The sequence below is a fragment of the Mustela nivalis genome (genome assembly GCF_964662115.1).
Source record: "Mustela nivalis genome assembly, chromosome: 9".
Taxonomy (NCBI): Eukaryota; Metazoa; Chordata; class Mammalia; order Carnivora; family Mustelidae; genus Mustela; species Mustela nivalis.
Window position 1 is genome coordinate 52,178,720 of NC_139028.1, and position 12,440 is coordinate 52,191,159.

General features: G+C 43.1%; 1 protein-coding gene across 12 annotated transcripts in view; it reads left to right on the top strand.

The window, feature by feature from the left end:
* SYTL2 (synaptotagmin like 2) overlaps positions 1 to 12,440 on the top strand; it is a 121,266-nt gene that overhangs the window by 68,111 nt on the left and 40,715 nt on the right. For all 12 annotated transcript variants that reach the window (XM_082749035.1, XM_082749036.1, XM_082749031.1 and 9 more), the window contains exons 3-4: positions 810 to 961; positions 2,593 to 2,725. In XM_082749035.1, the coding sequence (XP_082605161.1) occupies positions 810 to 961; positions 2,593 to 2,725 (285 nt within the window). The remainder of the gene's footprint in view (positions 1 to 809; positions 962 to 2,592; positions 2,726 to 12,440) is intronic.

Genomic DNA, 12,440 nt, shown 5'->3' on the forward strand with positions numbered 1-12,440 from the left:
AGTGTAAATTAAGGAGATTTAAGGATATATTTGTTGGTCCTACAGGTGTTAGCTTTTCAGTGAGCATGAATGATTGTGGAAACCTTGAAAGCAAGTAATTGCACAATCGGAATTTGCCTCTGCCTCTATACCTCCCATCCCCCTACTTCCATAAATTTGATCTTGCCTGCCTCTAGCCTATTTTTCAGTATTCATTTACCTGGCATTAAGAATCAGGGACATCATTCACCATCCCACCCCCGCCTCCTTCTCCCTCCCACTTCCCCTACCACCATCCCCCCTCCCACCAGCATGTCTCTGATATACTCATTTCACTAAAACGGAAAGGATTGATAAACTGATAACTCCTCCACCAGGTATTCATTGGGTATTAGGTGCCAGGCATTGGCAAAGGGCAGTTTTGCGTGCATTAGCTAATTTAATCCTCAAAGCAATCCCATGAAGTAAATCAGTATGATGAACCTCTTTTTATAGATACAGGGACGAAGGCTTAGAGACACTTAATATACCATCTTTCTCTCGGGTATTTGCATTTAAACAGTAGACACAGAAGACTGCAGCCAAAAAGTGAACTGGAAAATTCCAAGCATCATGTGGAGGTCATGGGTGAATTCTTTGATTTTTAAAAAGTGTTAGCCTTCCATCTAAGAGGAATATAAATATTTCTTGGTCTTCTAGGAGATGTGTGATGTCTTCTAAAATATTGAGAGCTTTATTTGCGTGTTTACAGATTTCTTAATGCACTGTCTCAGTGAACTCATTTATTTACTGTAGGCTCTCAGCAAAGTAAAGCTCTTTTCCTTTTGTAGACATTTGCCTGAAAAAATTAAGGATGACCAAGAGTTGAAGAACATGAGTGGCCAATGGTTTTATGAAGCCAAGGCAAAAAGGCACAGAGACAGAATTCATGGTGCAGATATCATCAGAGCATCCATGAGAAAGAAGAAACCTCAGGTAGCAGGTGAGTTGATTTGGCTAGGACATTTTGAGCCAGCATTTGTTTGGGAAGTCATTGTCAGGAGTTGGGAAGGGTGTTAGAATCATTACTGAAATCTGCTGAGGGAAGTCATTTAGGGGTATGCTTTGCATATGATTAGTCCTCCAGCTCAATACCTTCTTGCCCTGGATTCAGATGGATGAAGGCAGGGCCAAGGGACTCAGGGTAATATAGAAAAACATCGGAAGTCCTTTAGACACTGTGTTGAGTTGTAGTGGTATAGACAGTTGGGTTTATAAGGCATTCCTTTGCTTTTAACTCTGAAGATTTAGAACCATTTCCTCTGAGTAGGATGACAGGAAGAGATTAGCTTCCCTTTCAACAACTTTGACATCTGGTACATCTTTAATCAGCCAAGTGTATCATTTAAGGGACTGTAAAGACAGTATTTTGAGAGCTTCTTTAGAGTTCTGCTGGGTTTTTTAGATAGGTATGGTTTGCCCTCTCTTTTACTCTGAGCTAGGCTGTCTCAACTTCTGTCCCTGGGAAGAGCCCCTGTTTATATCTAGTCTGTACCCAATGAGGAAAATAGCTGTCACCTTTTGAACATTTGATACATGATAGGAATTTGCTCTCTATTATTTGTTAACTATAGCAGCTATCTTAAAAAGTAGGTAGCATTGCTCGCATCCCTCTTCATTTTCAAGACCATTCAGGCCTTCAGAAATCTCAGGAGGTAAAGGTTAGTATTGTGGATTCTATTATGTGACAGAAGAAAGTAGACTTCTGGGTAAAGAGACCTGTGGGGAATACCAACCTGGAATGTGAATATTTGGGAGTCGGGAGCCCTCGTATTGCTTCATCTTAACATCAATGTAAAAGCATTCCCGGCACTTACAAGCACTGGGGTCAAAAGCAAGTTTCCTGAGCCTCAGTTTCCAAATCTGTAAACTTGGAAAATAGCAACTTCCTCACAAGGTAGTGCAGGCACAAGAAAATGCTGTGCCTGGCACTTAGCATAATTACTTAATGCTGATTATTTGAAAGGTGCTGGTAAAGAGTCCTGGATGTTCAGAGGCAAAAAGAAGTCACTTCCTGAAGAGGGAGCATGGAGGTTTTATTGGGAAGGCCTTGGCTGGGTATTGAGGAGTATGTAGAATTAGAGACTGGGGGAAGGAAGAGACAGTGGAGAAGAACATTCCAGGCTAGAAACAGTTGTTCCGCTCTGCATTCCAGAGCCCAGCCGCAAGTCGGACACATTGTTGACATCCAGTAAATGGTAATGATGTTATCTCTGTCCCAAAGAGGACTAGCTGCCCTGAGCATCCCCTGGCCATACATGTTTAGTCCTGACCCCAATTCAGGTGAAATTCACCTAGTGGTGGTCACTCTTTTGCTGGAGTGGTCTCTGGAGTTACCTGCACATGTAAAGGTCCACTCTTAGTCTCAGGAGATTCTGCTTGGGGGAAGCCAAAATCAGGTATAATTTTGCAGTTATAATTCTGACCCTGAGGATTCAGACTCATGAGTGATTGCCTTGGCACTGCAGGAAGACCTGAAGTTCAGGTTTGAGCCTCAGTGATAAGAGCTTTAAGAGTGTTATAGGTCATGGAGGTGAGAGATGACCTTCCTGTCTTCGCTGTTTCTTCTTTCAGCCGAGCAGAGTAAGGAGAGAGCAAATGAGGCAAAGGAAAGTTGGGTAAATAACGTCAACAAGGATGCTTTCCTCCCTCCAGAGCTAACTGGTGCTGTGGGAGAGCCAGAAGATGTAGCCCCAGCAAGCCCAAGGTAAGACCGAGCTCACAAGGACAGTCACTGCATGTGGGATTCATGGCTCAGTGTGCTATGAGCACCAACACCAGACGATTCTCACAGGTACTGTGAAGTACATATGAGAGAAATCTGGCCTTAACATGGATAAAGCGGAGTACTACTCTTTCCCAGCTTCCAGAATTTCTAATAAATCGGAACATTAAGCAAAACTAAAATGTTGAGGGGGGATTTCTTCTAGCACCAACGATAGCTGGTTTTCCTTTGTATTAATGATTTTACCTTAGAGTAGAATGAAGAGGTACTTCAAAATAAATATAGTCACTTCAGAGAAGAGGTGAGTTATGATCAAATTGTCATAACATGGTGTGATGGCAAAAGCTCAAACACGGGAACCAGACGTGAATTCAAATCCTAAATATGCCATTTATTAGCCATTTAATGATGGGCAAGTCATTTAACCTCTCTTCTCTTAACTATGGATAGGAATGATAATATAAACCAGGAAACCCTGTAGTGAGAATTAATGGTAACATATGTAGAATACCTGACACATAGTAGGTGCTAAGTAAATGGCTCTTCAGGATGCAGGTTGTCCTCAATATTTCAGTCTGGTCGTGTTGGTGTTTTCCATACCTGTTACCATCTGTCCGGTCAAAGGGTACATTTGAACCTGATCGTGGAGCTACATTGCCACAGATGTTTTGATGATTTGCTTTTAGGTATGTAGAGATCTTCCCATTAGTGTTCGTCCCTTGGGATTGTGGTTGTTACCCTTTGGTGGGAAGGCAGATGCATTTTCTCTGTAGCTCCTCAGTGGAGATGATTCAATTCAGAGTCTCCAGCACTGCTGAAGCCCACAATTTTCCTGATGGTACAGCCACCGAGTCAAGTGCCAAGTCTGAGGCACCTGGGGAACAGAGGTGTTCCCAACATAGTTTACAGGTGAGGGAGAGGGTCTGTAATATAGGCATCAATAGACATTTCAGAGCTGAATATGTCTAAAGTTACATCACATAGAAAGGGAATACTGATTCTATTAAGGCATCCATTGTCTATTTCCCTGTTGGAGAGGACTCACTTTGTTTTCCATGGGTGGTAGACTGGACTGTTTCCCCTCTGGGCTGATTTGTAATGTTCTGTTATGTCTGTAGAGGCCATGTTGGCTAGAAGTTAAACAGTAAGTAGCCACTATTTAGCCACTTACTAAAGAGTAAGTAGTCACTATTTTGTGACCTTGTACTAGAAGTGACTTAACTTCTTGAGCCTTTGGTTCCTCAACTGTAAGATGGGATGATAATGATTTGCCAGCAGGATTATTGAGAATTTAATTAGCTAGTAAATGTAGAATTCCTAACATGGTCCACAGCACATAGTAGGCATTCAGTGAATGGAAGTAGGGGCTCTCACAGAGAGTGAGAGCCTACCCCTACCACCTCCCTTTGGTGACTCCCCATTCACCAGCAGTCCCCCAGTGGGATAAAGGATATCCTTCCATAGGGAAAGATGAGACCTGAAGTATTAGAAACTCCAGGAGTGAGAATGAGAGCACAGTCATTTAGAATCACCATCAAGGAGCTGACAGAAGCTCCTAAGAGCCAGTTTGATAGGGGACAAGGATATCAGAACACTGACTGACTAGGTGAGGTGGATACAAGTCCCATAGAAGGAGGAAAGAGATTTGGGGATATCAGAAGACCAACTTAGCTCACTGAACAGTTTTGTGTGGGTCAGACTTCCTGTCCTTCTCCCAAGAACTCATTTCTACCAAAGATCCTGGGGGACAGAGGCACCACTAGCCCAGCTCATTTTCTTCATGACCTCAGGCAGTCTGGTGGGCATATCTACCCTCTTCCTCAGTTTGAAGCTACTAATACAGCTCCTGCAATTCATGTCTCCAGTATTTCCTGCATTCCTTGTGTGACCTCAGACGAGTCTTTCTGGTCTCATCTATAAATCAGAGCAGAGCTGCCTCACCAGGATATTATGAGATTAAATGAAATGAGATGTAGGAACGACTTAGCATTTCACAGGAAGAAAGAAAATTGGCAATTTCCAGTGGCTTTATAATTATGCGATTGTAACATAGATGAGGTATGGTCGAGAAGGCAAGAATAAAAATGTCAGATGCATCTAGTTTGCTTCCCTCATTACGTGACCTGGGTGGTAATCATCCAGAACTGTGGAAGGGGCTGATGTATGCTTCCTCCTTCCCATGTCAGAAACTACTACTTGACTCAGTGTCAGGTCCTTGCGGTGTTTCTCACTTATACTTTAACCTTTGGGAACTGGGTGTGTTAAGTGTATTTTGGGGCTTGTGCTTTTAGAGGAATTGAACTTCAATAGAATGACTCAGTACCTGTCAATATTTTCTTAGCTAGGAGTCAGGTGTCCGGGAGTGTTGTGAGGCAACAGTGACTAGAAATTGAAGTTTCTGAAGGAGTCTTCCTTTTTCTTTCTTTCTTTCTTTCTTTCTTTCTTTCTTTCTTTCTTTCTTTCTTTCAATTTAAATTCAATTAGCCAATATATAGTACATGTAGTGTTCAATAATTCATCAGTTGCATGTAACACCCAGTGCTCATTACATCACATGCCCTCCTTAATGCCCATCATCTAGTTACCCCTCCCCCTGACTCACCTCCCCTGCAGCAACGCCTAGTTTGTTTCCCATCATTAAGAGTCTCTCATGGTTTTTCTCCCCTCTCTCATGACTTCCCATTCAGTTTTCCTCCCCTCCCTTATGATCCTCTGCTCTGAAACTAAAAGGTAGTATGCTGAGTGAAATAAGTCATTTGGAAAAAGGCAATTATCATATGGTTTCACTCATATGTGGAATATATGAAGGAGTTTTTCTAATAGACTCTGTGGCAAGATTCCTTCTTTCTATGAGCACAATTCTGTGTGGTCCTGCCTGGGAAGAACTGAATCACTGTGGGTGCCCAGCATGAACTCAACTACCATCCCATACCTGTGTTTTTCACAACTCATCTTTGTTTGCACCTGTCACATGAGGAAGCAGAGAGAAGCTTAATGAACAAAGGATCAGAGAGTGTGGTTTTCTTTAGATTGGCAAAGGAAAGACTCCAAATGCTTACAGTTCCAATGCTGGTTGCTGAATTTTAAGGGCAGTGTTGGTGCCAACTGTGGTAAAAGACTAGTGAATTCATTTCCTAAAAAGTGTGTATTTCTAGTCATCACAGATTAGTACCTTTTATAAAATATAACAAAAAAAAATACAGAAAGCAACAAAGGCATGCAAAATATAAACCCTTGATCATGTGCTAGGATGTCTCAGCAAATTGCTATAAATGATTCTAAATGAATACTCTCAATTTCTGTATTTAGCTCATTGTGAACCAGTAACAATTCTCAGACTGGCACTGGTCCATGAACCACACCTTATAGCACATGTCCTTTCCATAATAGTCCACAGGGCATGGCTGAGCCAAAGTGGGGAGTACACCATAAAGATGTGAGAAGCTCTTCCCATGGGGTCAGGACCCTACCATAAAGAAGGTATAACATGTCTTGACTATGGAGGGAGACCTGCTCTGGAATGAGAAGACCTTCTTTTGCTACATGTTCTATGAAACAAGGTTGGGTGCCCTGGGCAACACTGAAAGTCTAGTAGCATCTCTACTGACAAGGACCATGGATGTCCCTACTGTTGGTGCTTCTTTGGTCTGAAGAAATCTGGAAATGGACTGGTCTTATAGTTTCTGACTCTCTTTAACCTCCTCCTTGAAGATAGTCTCTGTGAAGACTGGAATAGTTTATATTGTCTTAGCTCTGTGGCCTCACATGGGGCCAGTACTCTAAAAAGAAAAAAAAAAATCGTTTCTCAAGTGTGTCCCAAGCTTCCCAATTCTTTCTTCCTTCTGATTCCTCTTCCCACGCCCTTCCCCTCCCACATCCCTCAGTTGCCTGGTAGCCTCTCCTTTCTCCTCTAAAGGGATACATTCCACTTAAAGGAATACTTGACTTTGTAATAACTTAAGCCTGTGTGGATGGAAATGTTGAGCTTCTTGTCTTTTCTCAGTAGTCACCCTACTGAAACATGAGTCTGAGCATGTTTGTGGCATCCTAACACAGAGACCAAGTCGTTCTTATCATGTGTATAATGCAGATAAGGGCATTTCATTGAAAGGAAGCAGAGGTCTGTCACGTAACTGTCTCCAACACTATGTGGATTTTCTGCTGGGAGGACTTCCAGTTCCTCGGGGTTTCTGAAGTTTAAAGAATTACCTTTTGAATACAGAAAGGTCAGAGGCTTCAACCATGGGAAGCAAGGTATTAGATGCTGAGAAGACTATGTTAGGGGCTGTGGGCATCTGAGCCAGGGAAGCTTCTAGAAGCTGCTTCTGTAGGGCAGCTCTTGAAAGATGAGAAGGATTATGGCAGGTAGGCATGGTCAAAGAATAATACAGGCAGACAGGATGATGTGGGGGTCTGGCATGTTGGAAACATGGAAAGGGTCTAGTCTGATGGGTCTGCTGTGTGAGTGGTGGGCAGTCAGGCTGGAGGAAGAGGCTGGGCCCAGATTGTCAAGAGCCCTGTGTTGGCCAAAAGGCTGGACTTTTTCCTTAAGTCACAAGAAGCCATTAAATGACTTTTTGATCAAGTTTACTTTTTAGAGTGATCACTCTGGTAACTCTGTGGAAGATGGGGTTAGAAAGTTCAATTAGAACATTGTAACAGAAGGGGTGCCTGGGTCGCTCAGTGGGTTAAGCTTCTACCTTCAGCTCCGGTCATGGTCTCAGAGTCCTGGGATCAAGCCCACATCCAGCTCTCTGCTCAGCAGGGAGTCTGCTTCCCCCTCTCTGCCTGCTTCTCTGCCTACTTGTGATCTCTCTCTGTCAAATAAATAAATAAAATCTTAAAGAGAAAAAAGAACATTATAACAGAAGCTTAGGTGACAGATGGTAAGAACCTAATGAAGGGAATGGCGAAAAGAGCAAAGGTATGGTGAAGCTTTAGAAATGAAATTAGAAGAAATTTGAAGGGTTGGTCGGTTACAGGTATCTGATAATCTATAAAGGATATGTGGGTCATTTGATGAGAAGTTCTCAACTCGGACCTGTAGATCAGAACTGCTCAAGGAACTTTTAAAAATCCAGATACCAAAGGCTGAGTGTCCCTGCATTTCTTTCTCAGGGCTGAGGACATAGGTACTCTTTACTACCATGTCCCAAGCATCTAACACGTGGTACGTACTTATGAATAAGTACTTGTAGAATGAATGAATGAATGAATGCCAGCACCCTCTCTTACTGTCCTTCAGCACACTTCTCACTACCTGACTTCGTGTTATATATTTATTGTGTGTATGTATTTTCCCTTCCCCCCAGATCCCTGAGGAAAAGGACCTTTTGTTTATTGCTGATTGTTTCACTACACTATTCCTAGCACCTAACAGTGCCCAACAAGTGTCTTGTGGAATGAGTGAATGAATGAATGAAGAATAGTGAGAGTCCAACCAACTAAATGAAAATAGTTGATGAGATAATTATGAAATAAAGAATAATGGTGAATGAGGGTTAACGAACAAATGAATGATTCGATGAAGCAATTTGCAGCTCAGGAAATGAGTAGAAAGAGGAAAAGGGAAAAAGTTAAACTCCAAGAGCAGGACTGACAGCCTCCAGTCTTCATTGCTGTGCGTTACTGAGAATCTCTCAGTTCAGTGGGCTCTGGTGGTTATACCATGATGATATACCGTGAGCTCCGGTGATTATAAAAGATGGAAGAGATTGGGAGGAGTATTCTCACGTTTGGACGACTACAAGAAAGGGAAGGGCATTCGGGATAGAGAACTGGAAGGCACGGAGGTAGGAGGGAGCTTGGCTGCTCCAGAGGTTTGTGATGTCCATTAATCAAAAACATCTTTAGAGAATGAATATCTCCAAAATGAGTTCAGGTAGAACAAGGCAAAGCCTTCCCTGGGGTATTTCTCTCCATGACATTAGCACTTCCCTGTGACGTGGAGAAAGCAATGAGTTTTCTTACAAGGGAAGCTGCGCGTCCTCACATCATTTTGTTTTTGGTGGAATTAAAACACTGTTTTGTTGTACGTTGTAATGAATAAAAAGGCTAGTCTTTAAGCTTCACTGCCCGTGCTTCAGTAATAATTCTGCCACCGATCTCCCTCTTCCCTTCTGCTGAATGGGAACCAGGCAAATTCAAACCATGTCTTTAGTTCTGAAATAGTATTTTTTTTCTACTAATGTTCTTTTCCCTGGAAGGCTTTTTGTTTTATCTCTCTCTCAATCTCAATCCCTGTCTTTCTCCCTCTCCCCCCGCATCTCTTTCTTACAGAAGGATTAGCTATTTACCTCCATCACCTCAATAACAAGATCAATGTGAGCCTCTTGTCTTGCTCCCAGGGGCAAGGTAGAGGTGAGCCAATCTATGGACAGCGCATTTGATCTTTTGTTCTTGGATGCACTGCATATCCAGGGAGTGACCGTGGTTCTGTGAGGCAGATACAATCTTTCTTCATCCTGTAGGATCTTGGATTTACTCAAATCACTTTTGGTGGAAATAGTTGCACTGTGACATCCATGTGAGAGCAATGTGTAGCATGCAGTGTGGTGGCCCCACACAAGTCATGTTTTACTTCAGGAACTATCGACTTGAAAGGCTTGGCCCAGCATATTTCCTAATTTACTTCTCTCCGTTTATCCCCAAGCCATTTCTTTTGTTTATTCACGTGATGGAGCTTCACTGAGTGTCACTTGGCCAGCATGGTGCTGGGCGCAGGGAGTGTGACACAGCATTTGCCTCCAAGTTTCTCATCGTCCAAAGGGAGAGGTCAACAACAATGATGACAACACATGACAAAAATCACTTGCAGAATTTGCTTCTGGTTCAATACTGTTAATATGTAAGCTGCAAAATGCCTCAAAAGAAGGCACAAGATGTCGGCTGTTATTTTTAACTTTTTTTTTTTTTTTTTTTTTTTTTTTATAGGGAAAGGTCAGTTATGGTTCAAAAGCTCTTAAAAGTTGCTTTCATGGGGTGAGTGGGTGGCTCAGAGGGCTAAGCCTCTGCCTTCGGCTCAGGTCATTGTCTCAGGGTCCTGGGATCGAATCTTGCATCAGGCTCCCTACTCAGTGGGGGGCCTGCTTCTCCCTCTCTCTCTGCCTTTCTGCCTACTTGTGATCTCTCTCTATCTCTGTCAAACAAATAAATAAATAAATAAAATCTTTAAAAAAATTTGCTTTCATGTGCTTTGAAGCACTTTAGGGCTGGACAGAGAAGCAGATGGGGTATCTAGCTGCCTAAGTGGTGTGATCGAAAACCCCACCTCTTTCCCCAGCATCCCTGCCACAGTACCGAACATGATTATTCTGTAGAGCTGAGTCTTCAGAGACTCGTGTTAAAAAAGCAGATACTTTGAACCTTAATGCCAATATCACAATTTAATACTTTAATAGTTCTCCCAACAAAGTGAGCACATTTTGTCTAAGTGTTCCTTCTGGTATTGCAGGTAGTTTTTGAAGGTGCCTGAGGGAAGAATTACAAGCACAGGGTGTGGAATTTGGCTTGCTCTGGTTTAAAAAGCTCATCTTGTGGAATGTATTGGATATCTTTTATATGCAGGACACAGTCTCCTGCCTCTGAGAGGGATTCCAAGAAACAAAGACACAGTATCTGGCTATAAAGCGACTATACTCTCTTAGGATAAATTATGGATCCTTTATGTGAATATCTGATCACATGATAACAAATAGCGCCAGGCAGAGAGCACATTCCTGATCCAAAGTACCAAGGAAATGTGCTGCAAGATTGGAGACAAGGGGACCCACTTCCAGTTGGGCTGATAGAGGAGCATCGCATGAGGGTGAAATTTGGCCTGGGCTTGGAGATAACAGCAAGGATTTGGGCGGAGAGTCTAGCAAATACACAAGGGCAGGGCTAGGGCATAGGCTGAGTGCAGATAGCAACCAGGCAAGGAAGTTTTGGGGATAATGAGTCGACAGACAACTTCATTTGGCATGAAGGGTCAACAGGAAAGAAGAGGGGGAAAGTACATTGGGTAGATGGCAGAACATCTCCAGTTGCTTCCGGACAAATTCAGACTTCATTCCACAGGCCTTGGGGATCCAGGGATAGGTAAGGAGCAGTAGAGGGACATGGTGGTCAAAGTTGTGTTTGAGACCATCCCAGCTTAGTGGCAGAATGCTGAGTAGGTTAGAAAAACAGGACTTCAGTATCAGGAGGTCAGATGTGAACCTAATAGAGTCAATAGAAATACAGGAGGTGACAGTAGAAGTGGAAAGGAAGTGATGGATGTGAGAGTCACTGGGAAGGAAGAATCACCTGGACCCCAGCCCCTTGCTATGAACCATTGCTTTATTAATGTGAGAAGTCAGAGGCAGGATAGCCTAGCCATGACAATGTGTGTCTTTGGGGTCACAGTCAGATACCTGCCTCAAATCCCCAGCTCTTCATTAATACATTTTGTGACATTGAACAGATTCCTTAGCTTCCCCAAGCCTCAGTTTTCTCTATGTGTAAAACTCATAGAGGTGTTGCAGAAAGCAGTTGAAAATTCTATGTTTGCTGTAAATGGTTCTTGCCAAATAGTAGGTAGGCGTGCAAAACATTGCTGTATTCCTCAAGAGAAGCAAAGCCAGACCTTAATCTAAGAAGTTGCTGTATTTTCACAGACAAACTTGGAGGTCTAAGACTCTTATTTTCATTTTTTCAAAGTAAGCAGACTAACCAAGTAGCTAACCCTGTGTCCCACCCCCATTTCACTTTCCCCTCTCCCAGCCACACGGTAACATAGCAAATGCTGTGTGTTTCTGTATTTAGTGACTGGCCCTGTGCTCTGAATGTGTCATTTCTTCCTCTTTTGCTTTCTGAGCAAATAGAAACAAAGGCATAATATGCCTCCTTGTTGCTTGGCAAATAACATGAATTTTAAAAGGAAGAATCATGGTTACGTATCGGCTGCTGCCTTCCCTGGTGCTGGCTCAGTGGCCTTCATCTTTTCAGTCGGTCACTGTAGTTTTGCACGAGCTGCTCTACACGGCATCGCAGGGGGTTATAAAGATGGTCAAGATGGTACTCCTGGAGGATCTCCTGTTTCCCGGGAGAGATGATACGTACACACAGAATGCGGTTGCACAGTAGACATGAGGCACATGGCTGGGTGGAGTCTAGTAAGAGAGAGACTGGTTTCATGTCTGGTTTTATGAGATGAAATATACACATTCAGAGCTGAGGCCTGGGAGGCCCAGGAACTGGGTTTCCAAGGAGCAGAGAGGGCAAAGCGTCGCGTCCCTGCTTATCCTTTGTTCTTGCTGAGTGGGAGGAGAAAGGAGGACCGTGGTAGGAGAAGATGGGTGTTCCATGGACTGCCCCAACCAGCAACACTGGGCTCAGGTCCTCTGATCATGTGATTGCTTTATGTAAATTGTTCTGAGACAGCCTGTCATGTGCTATAAAGTTCCTCATGTCCCTCCATGGTTCCTGAAAATGGCAGTCAAGAGAAATTGCTTTCTAGTCCTGGGCTCTTGGCTGTGCATTCTCTTACTGACCAGGTCTTTTTTTTTTTTTTAAACATTGGATGACTTGATAGAAATGTGTGCCCATCTGTTGTGAGAATTGCCTTCTGTAATGTGTTTTTCTATTAGTCTTAATTCTGGCTTCACTGTAAATCCCCATTCTTCTTCCCTGCCCTTTCCCTCCCCATCCATTTCCCCTCTTATTCACACCCATGTGA